The 13,508-nt window shown below is 42.4% G+C and overlaps 1 protein-coding gene and 1 long non-coding RNA gene across 10 annotated transcripts in view; one reads left to right on the plus strand and one right to left on the minus strand.

The window, feature by feature from the left end:
- The window catches only part of LOC128352116 (uncharacterized), a 66,926-nt gene that overhangs the window by 26,783 nt on the left and 26,635 nt on the right, over positions 1-13,508 (plus strand). The gene's annotated exons all lie outside the window — the stretch shown is intronic.
- The window catches only part of FRMPD4 (FERM and PDZ domain containing 4), a 564,699-nt gene that overhangs the window by 2,475 nt on the left and 548,716 nt on the right, over positions 1-13,508 (minus strand). For all 9 annotated transcript variants that reach the window (XM_053312354.1, XM_053312353.1, XM_053312355.1 and 6 more), the window contains 5 exons: positions 11,867-11,956; positions 11,325-11,507; positions 8,742-8,880; positions 7,182-8,231; positions 5,580-6,866 (listed from right to left, as the gene is read on the minus strand). In XM_053312354.1, the coding sequence (XP_053168329.1) occupies positions 5,580-6,866; positions 7,182-8,231; positions 8,742-8,880; positions 11,325-11,507; positions 11,867-11,956 (2,749 nt within the window). The remainder of the gene's footprint in view (positions 1-5,579; positions 6,867-7,181; positions 8,232-8,741; positions 8,881-11,324; positions 11,508-11,866; positions 11,957-13,508) is intronic.

Raw genomic sequence — 13,508 nt, forward strand, 5'->3', positions numbered from 1 at the left:
TCAAGCAAGATGGAGGTGCTCATTTTGTGGGGTCAGAATTTTAAGGATGAGTTAGATCTTCCTGTGCTGGATGGGGTTACACTCTAGGGATGTGCGAAACATTTCAGATACAAAACGTTTTGTACCCAAAACAGCCTGTTTCGGGTGTTTTGTAGACAAAACAAAACACCCATTTTCCAGATCCAAAAGTTTTGTATACAAAACAAAACGCCCGTTTCGGCTACAAAACGTTTTGTTGTTTTGGACCTCCATTTTGTGGTGATCTCTGAGTCAGTCTCCATTTTGTGTTTGACATCTCTTTGAATTTCCACCCTTCCAGCCTTCTGATCGGTGACCTAAATCATGGGCTGACCTGCTAACAATTCCCTCCTTGTTCCGCATTGGCTCTTTTGATTCTTCCCGCTCTTTACTGACCCCACATTGGCCAGGGGAAGGGTTGCTAACCCATGGGGTGCTGGGTTCTGCTGTTTCTGTGGTGTTCTGAGTGTAGATTCTCTGGTAGCATATGAGAGTGGATTCTTGTTTTTCACTGAAAATCTCATATGCTACCAGAGAATCTACAATGAACACCTCAGAAACAACAAAACCCAGTACGCCACATGCTTGTGGGTATGGGGGTAGTTGGCACCCTATGTGCACTACACAACCCCTCGCCCCCCCCAAGTGGAATTATGGGGCTGCTGAAACCTCCATTATTCCCTGTGGGAGAAATCTTAAAGACACGTAAACTTCAACAAATCACAAAAGATCAGCCCTTTGCCCAATTCCTTTGAAATAATTCTGGAAGTTTCCTTGCCCCCATTGGGCACTACCACCCACCACACTCTGCTCTGGGTCATTCCTTTCCCCTTGATTTGAAGTGATACATTTGCTGGAATCCCCATTATTCCCTATGGGAAACTTCTTAAAGATGTGTAAACTTAAAAAAAGATCACACACACAAAAAATCAGCCCTTTGCCTAATTCCTTTGAAATTTGGGTGGTAGCTTCCACCCATTGGACACTACCACCACCACCCACTCTTTTTGCCCTGGGACCCTTTTTAAAATTCCAAATTGATTCGGATTCGGAAAACATGGCTACAAAACAAAACAGGGCTGATTGGGATTCAGAAAATTTGGGTACAAAACAAAACGGGGATGTTTCGATTCGGATTCAAATCGAAACAAGAAAATTCCAAAATGCACACCCCTATTACACTCCCCCAGAAAGAACAGGTATGCAGCTTGGGAGTGCTTTTGGATCCAGGACTCACCCTAGTATCTTAGGTGGAGACTATGGCCAGGAGCACTTCCATTAACTTTGGCTGATTTGACAGCTGCATACATTCCTTGATTAGAATGATCTCAAAACAGTGGTGCATCAGCTGGTAACCTTTAGGTTCAACTACTGCAATGCGCTCCAGTCCATGTGGGGCTGCCTTTGTAGATAGTTTGGAAACATCAGTTAGTTCAAAATCTGGCAGCCAGCCAGAGAAATCTGGCAGCCAGACAGCCTCTGAGTTGCCACCAAATGAACCGGTGGTAACTGGAGACGGACCTCCCCAGATGACCTTAACGTGCAGTGGGGATCATGTAAATGAACGCGCTCTCTAAGATATCTCAGACCCAAGCCATTCAGGGCTTTAAAGGTAATAACCAGCACTTTGTATTTTGCCCAGAAACATATCGGCAGCCAGTGCAACTGTTTTAAAACAAGCATAATATGGTCTCTCCAGGTTGCCCCAGAGACCAATCTGGCTGTCGCACTCTGAACTAACTGAAGTTTCCGGACTACGTACAAAGGCAGCCCCACGTAGAGCGCATTGCAATAGTCAAGCTGGGAGGTTACCAGCTGATGCACCACTATTTTGAGATCATCCTCTTTGAGGAATGGGCACAGCTGTTGAATCAGCCGAAGCTGATAGAAAGCACTCCTGGCCATGGCCTCCACCTGAGATACCAGGGTGAGGCCTGGGTCCAGGAGTACTCCCAAACTGCGCACTTGCTCCTTCTGGGGGAGTGTAACCCCATCCAGCACAGGAAGCTCTAACTCAACCCTCAGATTCTGAGCCCCCACAATAAGCACCTCCATCTTGTTTGGATTCAGCTTCAATTTGTTATCTCTCATCCAGCCCATTACTGCCTGTAGGCAGGCATTTAGAGAATGAGTGCCATTTCCTGAAGATGAAAAGGAGAAGTAGATTTGGGTGTCATCAGCATACTGATAACACCCAGCACCAAACCTCCTGATGAGCTCACCCAGCAGTTTCATGTAGATGTTAAAAAGCATTGGTGACAGAATGGAGCCCTGAGGGACTCCATATAACAGCTCCCGTTTTGAGGAGCAACTGTCACCAAGCTCTACCACCTGGAATCTACTTGAGAGATAGAAACGGAACCACTGCAAAGCAGTGCCCCCTATTTCCAACTCCCCCAGGTGATCCAGAAGGATACCATGGCCGATGGTATCGAACGCTGCCAAGAGATCCAGAAGAACCAGCAGAGTCACACTCCCTCTGTCGATTCCCTAGTAAAGGTCATCCGTCAGGCCGACAAAGGCTGTCTCAACCCCATAGCCAGCTCTAGAGCCAGTTTGAAATGGATCTAGATAATCAGTTTCCTCCAAGACTGCCTGAAGCTGGTCGGCCACCACCCTCTCAATCACCTTGCCCAAGAGGTAGCCAAGAGTTTAATGCTAGAGTCACTGGAGGTCTTGCCATATGCTGCTTCTGCAGCCTATAGAAGTCAAATGTAGTTTATTACAACAGATTATGTAAGATTACGTAAGCACACTGTTGTGCAACAGTAGTCTAGAACATAAGTTCCTGACTTGGTGGAACTAGCTAGTAAGAATGTGTACAAAACCGGTTCAGTTCAAATCCAATTGCATGGTCACACAAATGGCTCATGCGCATGTGTGGGAGCCAAAAAAAGTGACTGTCATGTGGAGAGCACCAAAACAGGTCAAACCAGCCCGGGAGGCGGGCGGGGGTAGGAGGAGCCACTGCAGTCCCCTGTAGCCGCCACATCACCCCCTGAGGCCGCTGCATGTAAGTAAATAATTTTAAACAAGCATTTTTACAATTACGGAAGTCCCCTGCTCCCCTCAAACGAGGCTTGACCTCAGACTGAACCGGACCTGGTCCGGTCTGAGATTGAGCCTTTGAACCGAGCCAGCTCACACACCCCTACTAGCTAGTGCAACATGCTTGCACTAAAGTAATATGTTTGTACTAGTGCAGCATTGGTCTGGATGTCAGTCACTGTAAAGATTTGCCTGTTCTGCTGCACACATATATTTTTAAAATCCCAGCTTGCCCTTAAACAAGGCAAGCTATATAGTGATGTATAGTAAAGCATTGCTGCATGTTTGCAGCACATGTTATAAGAATTGTGAAAGAAAGAAATCATTTTATAAAGTGAGAATAAGAGTGTATGTTAGCCATACAGCAGGGTAGTTGAGTTTTGTTGCTGGGGCTATAATTGCTCCTTTGTAAGAACTGAGACAGGAGAAATTTTTATTGTTAACCGAGAATAAAGGGATACAAGGTCACTTCAGTCTGTAGTCGGTAACACAGGTCATGTCTCTAAAGTAACACCCACCACACACACACAGGCCCTCAGGCTTCAGAACTCTCTCTCACATTACTTCCTGGGTTCCTGTCAGAAATTGAGCCTGAAGTAAGTCTTGAATTGAAGTAAGTCTTGAATTGGTGATCTGAGAGATATCGGGGCCAAACGTCTTGCCTGTCAATGCAAAAGGGTGTTTTTGGCTGCTGAGGCTTGTTCACTGAATTCCCTCCTTTGGCCAGAGCTGGATGGTGTTGTGCTAGTTAAGTCCCTGCCTGCAGGCCATTCGAGGTGATACTTAGAGCTGTGTGTTTCTTTCTCCTGACCATATTCCCCTTTATAGGCATGTCCCCTCTAACCAATGAACTGGTTCCAAACCAGTTCGGCCCTGTTTGACACTCAGACCAGACCAGGGGCCGGTTTGACTCAAACCAGCTCGCAGTCTGGTTTGAGTTCAGTTCAAATTTTAACCAATCTGCCATGATTGGTTCCCCCTACTGAAAAGCAGTGTCAAGAGGCAGAAGAGCAAAGAGTGGAGAACTCTTTCCTGTCATTTGTCCACTCAAAATCATGCACACTCTTCCCACCAGCTGTATTTCTCCCTGGGGGGAAAGAAAGAGTTATTTTGAGTGGACGGTGGGAAAGGAAAGCATTCAGTAACCCCTCCACCCATTGATCTTTTGCCTTTGAGTCTGCTTTTCAGTTAAAACAAACAAACTTTCAGGAGAAAGAAACACACCATTGCATGTATCATGTAGCTTGACCTTCAGACAGGGGCTTAAATCAGTACACAACCATCCAGTTCTAGCCAATGGAAAGTCTTATTTCCTTTGGCTTCTTTTCCTTTCCCTTGCCCCCCCCCCCTTTCCTTCATCAGCCAAAAAAGCCTTCTTTCACAAATAGGCCAGAATAGGAGCTTCTGGTTTGTTCACTAGGAGACCTGGTCCTATGGCCTGCAGACACACCTTTGCCTTCCTCCTTTTCTACTTGTGAATGGGGCCAATAGTTCTCTCAAGTTTGTCCTCCCTTCAATAGTTCTCTGGCTTCAGGGTTGAGCTTCTTCACAAAGTTGTCTCTGAATGGCAGCCAATAATAGGGCTGTGTGAAGCATCATCATTTTGATTTGGGGCTGCCTCTGTGCTTTGGAGCGGCCCCTGCTGTGATGCTGTGGGAAACCAGTCACATTTGTTTCAGGCCAGTTTGCAGGGGTCCCTTCAAATTGAACCAAAGTTTTGGACTATCGCCTCTCCCCCTCTTGCCACTCCAGCAACCCCGTTAGTAGCACAAGCAGGAGCAGAGTGATGGTGTCTTTTATTTTGGTCCTGGTGGAGGAAGAGTGGTGATTTCATTTTTAGAATGACTCCTGGAAGAGGCTTTTTAAAAAGCCCCCCCCACCGCTTCAACCCTGGGAAGGTCACAGGGTATCCTGGGAATTAAAGGTTTGAACAGACTGGAAGACATCCCTGGGCCTTTTCCCTGAAGGGGAAGGGAGCATCTCCCAGAAGTCATTTTAAAATACTCTCTGAAATAAAGGGAAGCTGGCCTGTCTCCTCTTGCACATGCCTATCAAGTAAAAGGCTTGTGGGAGTGGCTAGGCAGAGGAAGAGGAAGGGCCCAAAGGAAATTAATCAGGGCTGAACTGAAGCAGGATTCAACCTGATTCTAGCCAAACCAGATGATAGTTGTGCTTGGACACACTTTCCAGCTCCTTGTTGCAGTATTTTCAAATCAAAATAATTCTATAAACAGTTTGCATTAAGCATACATGTATGGCATTTGAGTCCTCATTTTTAATATGATTTCAACATGTATAGTGGAAATCAAATACACATTTTACTCCCAGTTGCTGTTGTATGTGTTAAACTGAATATGCATGTGGATCTCTGCACTCCATGCTACCTATGGGATTTCTAGATTAGTGAGTGTATGAAACTGTCCTGAGGCCAAAACACTTTGGGTAGGCCAACAGATTCAAATGGCACCCTTGGCTTTACACATTTTCAGATTAATACTTTGTTGCTGTCGTACCTGTAGTTTCTTTAATCTTGGGAATTCTGTGACATCCATCTCTCAAAGTGCCAAACACAGGGTCAGCAGTATTAACTGTGGAATGCATAACAGGCACTGTCATTCTGTGACACACAGTTTCAGATTGCTGATGCAGCTCCTTGTATGTTGCTCCGTGGTTGGGAAGCATGCTAACTCTTTCATCTGCTGGAATATAACTTATGCCTTTTCCTGTCGAGTCAGGCATCATGTGCTTAGCATCAGAGGTACAAAGCGGCGATTCAACTGGGGTTCCACACATGCTGCTGCCTGTGCTGCATCCTGCATCTACTGAAGAGCATTGTGAGCTTTGCAATGAAAAATGGCCTTCACTTTGCAAAGATGACATGCGCTTAGCTAAGTGATACTCACATAATCTAGTCACACCCTGCTCTGCATCTGGAAGCTTTGAGAGATGGTCATCTGCAGATAAATCGGCATCTTCAGAATCATTTAGGTCTTTGGGTGAAGACAGAGTGGTCATCTCTGACACAAAATTTTCTTGTGGCCCATGTCCTAACATTCCACTATGATCGAGTTCAGGATGCATTTCATCTTTACAGTCCATCTCTGTTTTTCCAAGGCTGGAAACTCTCAAAACTGTCTTTCCATTCACTGATTCTAAATTTGGTTTTTCTACTGCTCCCTCATCTGAAGCAGCATACCATCTTTGGCCATCCTTGCGAACAGCAGTTCTCTCCACATTAAAAGTGCTTATGCGTTGACTCTCTCTTGACGAAAGGGTACTGGTTTTACCCTTTTGCTCATCAGTTTCTGTTTTTTTCACCCCCTGCTGTTTTTTCATAACAGCATTGCCCTCAGGGGTTGCTTTCCCTTCCCCATCAGTTACCTTATTTTTCCGTTTAGTAGTGCAAGAATACAACACAGACCCCATGTGCAGCTTGCTAAAATATTCGGTTACAGACTTTGTTTCCATGGTTTCTGGCTCCATCTCCATGTTATCTGAATGAAGAATCTGCTTGGAAGGCACAACTTTTGACTGCTGCAGCTCTGGAACTTGCTGATTAACTGAGGACTGTAAAGATTTCATAAGCAGGCCCCCAGTCTGATTCTTGGTGATGGAGAATTCTGTCTGTGGTTCAGCAAGTGGTTGATAACCTTCATTAGATGGCAAAAACATCCGCGTGGCATTTTCAGTCAGTTTCTGTGCGGTGGCCAGTTCAGAACTTTCAGTCATTTCAGAAGAGTTTGTTTCATTGCCAGAATCTGATGATGATTCAGGGCTATATGCTCTCAAGATGGCTACACCTGTATGCCACAAAAAATAAGAGCCAATTAATGAAATCATATCAGGCACTTAAATATATTGTTAAGAAAATGGGTGCTGCAAGTTTAAAAATGGTTCTAGTATACTGACATATTGCATAATTTCCAAGAAAGGCAACTTAACATAATGGTAGTTCAATCATATGATATGTGTAGGTAATGGCAAAAAACAAAAAACAAAAAAGTAATCATGAAATGTTTCCAAAAAGGCTAGTGGTGAAAAGGCTAAATGGTAAAAATAGATGAAATGGTATGATTTATTTTTTCAATGAATAAATGTAACAGTGGTGAAAGAACCTGAATTTTCATGTGTCTGTCGTTCCTCTGAAGCAGCCAAAGCCTCCAGTGCTTGAAGAGTAGAAACCACAGCATCATCTAGCCCCTTTTCACATTTTCCTTCAGTACTAGTAGGGACAGCATCAATAAGTGACACTGGAATATCATCACTCTCTAATTTTTTTGTTTGCTCCATGTCTTCCCTATATTGTGTAGTCAGATTCTGAGAATCTTCTTCATCAGAGCTGTCCCTAAATCCAGGTGGAGGAGCAGCAATGGCCATGTTTAGAGTATGCAACAGGAAGTCATCTTCATTATCATCACCCTCAGGAGGTGGGAGTGATGTCAAATCAATGATGTCATCGCTGGAACCTGAAAGGCTGAGCAGAGCAGGTCTATTGATTTCTCCCACCACAATGTCTTCCTCACAGCTTGCTTCATCTTCATCTTCGGCATCATCTGTGTTCTCTGCATAGCAAATATCATGCAGCAAAGGCTCTTCTATTCCTTCTGCAGCTCCAAATATTTTGCCATCATATACAGAATTAGCAGCAAACTGAATACTTTCAGCATCTGGGGACAACTCCAAACCCTTAATGTCATTGGCATGGCTTATATAAAGAGCTCTTTGCTTATCTAATGCTTCTGGACTTTCATCCAATAGTCTCTCATAGCCAAGAGTTTGGGGATTAATGCCATCCAAATTGTGATCTCCAAATATAAAGGATACTTTTGCTGCTCTTGGAGATCCTTGTGTTTTCTTGCTCGAGTCCAGTCCTCCTGAATATGACAACACAGATTGCTGGTTTAAACTTCTGTTTTCTTCTGCTTCCGCTGAGTCACCTTGTTTGGCCAGCTGCTGATCAATCCCACTTGAACTATAAACATTCTCTATATACATATGCCTGTGTTCTTTTTGACATAAAGTGCTGTCAGAAGTATCTGCAGTTTTTTGTTTTGAGTCTACAAACATTTGGCTCTCCTGGTCTCCTTCTGCTGGGAAGGTAGTAGCTTTTGCTACACAGTTCCACTCAGACCCATGGAGGTTATGCTTCCCCTTTGTTTCCGTCCCTAAAAATTGGTACACGAGGAGGAAAAGATGAATTATTACATTACTGTATGCCATTTGTGATACTTTATGCTAAATTATTTGTTATTCCTCAAACACCATATTTTAGACAAACAACTGCTGAAAATTAGTCCATCCTATTGTCAAACTATTGAGGACATTGTGACCTTAGAAGAAGCTTTTAACACTTGTTCCTTCTTAGCCACTCTTTAACCCAGGTTATCTCTAAGAGAAATCAGGTAGTTTTTGAGTTATAAATCAAATACTTTGTCCATTTTGACAGAATGTCTAACCATATAAGAATTCAACTCAAGTTGACAAAGAGGAAGATAAGCAAATAGATCTAAATTTAACATGCCACCTTTAAAATCTTGATTTTGGTAATCAGATTAGTAGATACACATGCTTTTAGCTTCACAGCTGCACTGACTGCAGGAGATGCATACTTGAAAAATAAACTGGTACATTATTTTGCATATTTCAGTGTTAATTGTATTGTAGATATTCATTACCTGCTTCACGGCTTGCACCATTTTTGTTGCTGGCCATGTTAAATATTGAGCGCCTGGAATCAACTAGAAGTCTATAGTACCCAGCTGTTAAACAGGCAAGATTCATGGCATCTGATGATTCCATTAGTAAAGTGATTGGCTAAGCACAAAAGACAGCAAGGTCATGATTAAGTCTAAAAACTCATCTCTGGAGGGGCTAAAATATTTAGGCGAGGTTTGAGTAAACAAATTTGAGTAAACAAATCCTCTTGATTGGCTGACATCCAGACTAACAAAGTGCTTGTGCAACGGACAAAGTTGTACTCATGCAAGAAGATCGTGTAGCTGTAATATAATTGCTCAATAGCACCATTTCACCATCTGAAATGGTGTTATTGGGCAAAAGTTAGCTGTTAATACATATGAGGCATGCCACAGGTTGTGTATCTTGTTCAGCAAGTGCAAACATGTTTGTGTTAGTACATTAACCTGAAGTGCAAGATCCAGACATAGCGCAACACATTTGCACAAGCACTTCCTTAGTCTGGATGCCAGCCGATGTTCCTAAGCATGTATATTCAGAACAATGGGAGTTCCACGAATCTGAGAGACAGTAATGATGAATTGTATATCTTTTGTGGATCTTCTTATCTATTTAATATATTGCTAAAAGATAGAAAACGGGGACCATTGAGACAACTATTTTTACTTAATGCAAGTTAATACTTCATGCTACATGTTAATCCATCTTTGTGAATTATTTGTTAATGCATAGTGCAAAAAAGCTGTGTTTAAAAAGCACACTAAGAACTGTACCATAACTATAGTGTATCCATCACCCTCTCTTAACAAATGAAAGGGATTCAAGTGCATTTTCAAGATTAATGATGTTAGCCACAGGGGCACTTCCTTGATTTGTTCCATTACAGCTACTAGAGAAGAAAAAGAAACTGTAGCGTCCCCCACCCCCAGTAAGTTAATTACTGGAAAATGATAGCTACTCATTTTTCCAGGAAGAACTGCCCTTGAGGTAAATGGGGTCTGTTCTCTAAAGAAGTGCAACACCTGGACTGGGAGCATATCCAATATATGATTCTGGTTTTCTTCTCTGAATTCTGTATCACTCAGAAGGGAAAAAGATTACTTGCATTTTTCAGAATGGTTGGTGCGTGAAGTTTCTGTGCCTGCACTAAGTTTCTGTGATTATTGGCCACTAGTACATTTTATCAGAACTTGTGAGAGGCTAGTAGGGTCATGATACTGAGACAGGCCACATACAAAATAAAAACATCACACCTGAAACATAGTATATCATGTGGTATTTGGTTGTCTGTTTGAAATCTCCCAAAGTTAGATATTAAACCAATATAAAGTGAAAATGATAACTATTCCTTGACTCTATGTCACTTACAAAATATTAATCCATGTACAGTTTTAGATCTGGTGAAAAACACATTTCCCCTTTACTTTTGGTCAAAAGTGGGGGGAAAATTATTCAAAATAATATTTGATGCAGAATTACAAGAGCTTTGGTAGAATGCAATCCAATGAAGCTATTCTCACGATCACTGAAAAGTGGGCTAAGGGAGCTTAGCCCACTTTCCAGGAATTGTGGGAACCACCAGGCTGGCAGGCGAGCCTGGTGTTCCCAAGGTGGCTAGCCCGCCTAACTACCCCTCCCCTTAGATGAGGTTAACGGAGCAAGTGCTCCATTAACTTCATCTTTTTGCTCATGTGTTGCCGCGGCGCATGGCGACATATGAGTAGACCCCCGACCGGGAGGCTGCCAGCAGCTTCTTGGGCTCGGGGGTGTCTCCAGGATGACCCACACACTCACATGGGGCATCCTGGAACTTCTGGGGGCCATGCATTCCCCAATCCCCGCAGCCCCCGCCAGCTCCATGACGGAGCCAGCAGTCATGTGGGCGGCTGATACGGCCAACTAGGACTGCCTCTTGATCATCTGCAGGGAGAGTGGGCTAAGCCCGCTTTCCTTGTAGAAGTGCCTCAGAGTCTTTAAAGCAGTAAAAAATTAGCATAAGCTAACACATTGGTGAACTGATTCTTTTTATTTTTTTAAAAAGAGCAAGGATGCTTGTTATTTTGAAATATTGTACAGATTTGTCAATAAACCATTTTCTGAGAAGATGTACACAGGTGAGTTTCCCCCTAATACTTTCTGAAATGCCAAGGTGATTGCTATTGATTCTTTCTGGAATTTTGTAGCAACTAAAGTTCTGTTGGTCGGTTCTTGCACAATATACTATATATACTAGCAACCTGAAACTGAAAACAAAAGCTGAAAAGCAAAGAGTGAACAAATATTCTTCAAAACAGTAATTGCAATTTAGCTAAACATTTCCTGGGAGAATAAATTGTGAGCTTTGTTTCCTAACAACTTAACATGGATGTTCTCAGAAATGAAGATATTACTCCAGCCTAGTGACCAAACTGAAAAAATGAAAACAGGGACTTGAATGAGACTTCATGCTGAGCTGGATGAACTGTCAAGTTTTATGTGGCAAGGGAATTTCTTTTTTATTTTTAGGACACAGAGCAAAGAATATTATTTAAGCAATTAAAACAAAGTAACATTCAACGTACTTTTACATCTAGCACATGAAGCTCAACTCTAACAGTAGTTTCATCTTCTGTAAACATCTCAATTCTGTTGACATGGCTGAAATCTGCAAGCAGGGCCACCAGGTTTGTTTTGGTGTTTATTACATGGCTGATGCCATATCGTGGCCCCACTAATAGTGTCACTTCAGAACGCTTTTCTCCCTGCTGTAACAGGAAACAAAAAAAGAGAGGATTTTACATAGCAAGGAAACAGGTGGATTTAAATCTGTGTATTTCCACTGAACATGATGTATCATATTCTCCATTTTAACAGGGTAAGAAGATCATATTCTATACTTCCTAAAAAAAAAGTTTTTTCAAAATTTCCCCACATTTATATACTTCACGGCAATGAAAATGCTGTCAGAAAATAGGAGGCTAAAACTGAGGCATTTTGAAGCAGTATTAAAGTATTGCATGATTGGCTGAATATTAGTTATGGTGCAATTAAGGCTTAATCATTTTGTTACTGAATCATTTGCAAAACATTTGGCAAAAATGATGATGATAGAGAAAAAACTTACCATTAATGTTGCCTTAAATACACGGCCCCCATATAGTCGTAGATCACTGAGAAACTTGAGATAGTGTACCTTTGCTTGCAGGGCAGATAGCTGAAGATAAAGAAAAACAAAATGACTATAAAGGTAAGATGCAGTGATGAAAATAATCAAATTAGACCTTATCATAACCCAAAAGCAAATCATTCCTTAGCAGATTTTCTGACGATAGAAGTTATTTTTAAATTAAATTGTTGAAATTAAATTCTTACTTGCTCTAGGCAAATGTTCAGACTATAGCACTGGTCAAATATATGAAGTATTTTTGCAGAGGAAATGAATGAACTACACAGATTAAATATCTGTTCATTGAAGGATTTTAGAGATAAGTCACAGTCTTCTGTCTAGTCAGAAGTATTAGCAACCATGTCATTAAGCATTTTTGATTACCAGTATATTAGATTTTTAAGAATGGTTATTGGCACAAAGCTCCACATTTTTTATTGATTTATTTCTCTATGATTACATCTCACTTGACTTATACATGTGGTTTATAGAATATATTAAGCTCACAGATTCTTTTTAAAAGCCACAGTCTTTACCACAGCTTAAAAAATGCTAGTGGCTGCCTGATCCTATTCCATCTTCAGGTGCTGTGTCCCAATCAAGCACAGGTTTGGGCTTCAACAACTACAGCAAAATCCTACCCAAAACAATTGGGGAGAGCTATTCCACCTCTGCCGCATGCTTCTCCAAATCTCTAACCTCCTCTTACAGTGCACCAGCATGAAATGGAGAGGATTATGGACATACTGTAGGATTTAATATGCCTCCTCCTTCTGCTTTTTTGTTTGAATGCTGCACCTGTATCCAATAAGGCATTTTGCTCCATGAGATGTCTCTGTACAATATAGAAGGGCTCTTGGTCACTTTTCTAGTACCCTTGGGTACTCTTTAAAAGCCAGTGCTGTGGGAGCTGTTTGTCTGTTGTCATCTCACAGCATTGCAGCCACATTTATAACCAGGTTCGCAAATAATCATGTTTGTCTTTCTCATGGAATCAGCAGCCCACTGAGGAAGGAGATTGGCCAAGCCCACCTGGTGCAAGTCTTTAAATTAGGGGTATCAGATTACAGCTGTCTTGCAGATGTTGGCCTACAATGCCCATCATCGCTGGCTACTAGCCATTGTGACTGGAAACTATGGGAGCCCTGGGTATTTTTTTACACATGGCTTTTAGCTCACATCTCCTCCAGAATGGAAAGTGTGCGTTCATATATCAGCCAGATTTACCCCAAAGTCCCTGTGAGCTATCAGGGAGCACTTTACATATGATTCGGGTTTTTCATTGCATGTTGGAGTGTAGCCTGATTTATATCCAGCGTAAAGAAATCTATCTATGTGGTTGATAAGAGTTGACACTGACTTGACGGCACTTAATCGATCGATTGATCAGTCAATCAATCAAAGAAATCAACTTTTTACATCAATGTTTTTGGCAACTAGTGGTAAAGCCTGCTGTGTGAGAATGTCCTGGGGGGCCACAGTTAGGGATGGGCCCGGACCGGTCCGGAGGCCATTCTAAAGGCCACCGGACTGGTCCGGACCGGTCCGGACCTGGTCAGTTCGGTTCTGGTGGGGGGGGGTTTCTTTAAGGGCAGGGGAG

The sequence above is a fragment of the Hemicordylus capensis genome, chromosome 3 (assembly GCF_027244095.1).
Source record: "Hemicordylus capensis ecotype Gifberg chromosome 3, rHemCap1.1.pri, whole genome shotgun sequence".
Lineage (NCBI taxonomy): Eukaryota > Metazoa > Chordata > Lepidosauria > Squamata > Cordylidae > Hemicordylus > Hemicordylus capensis.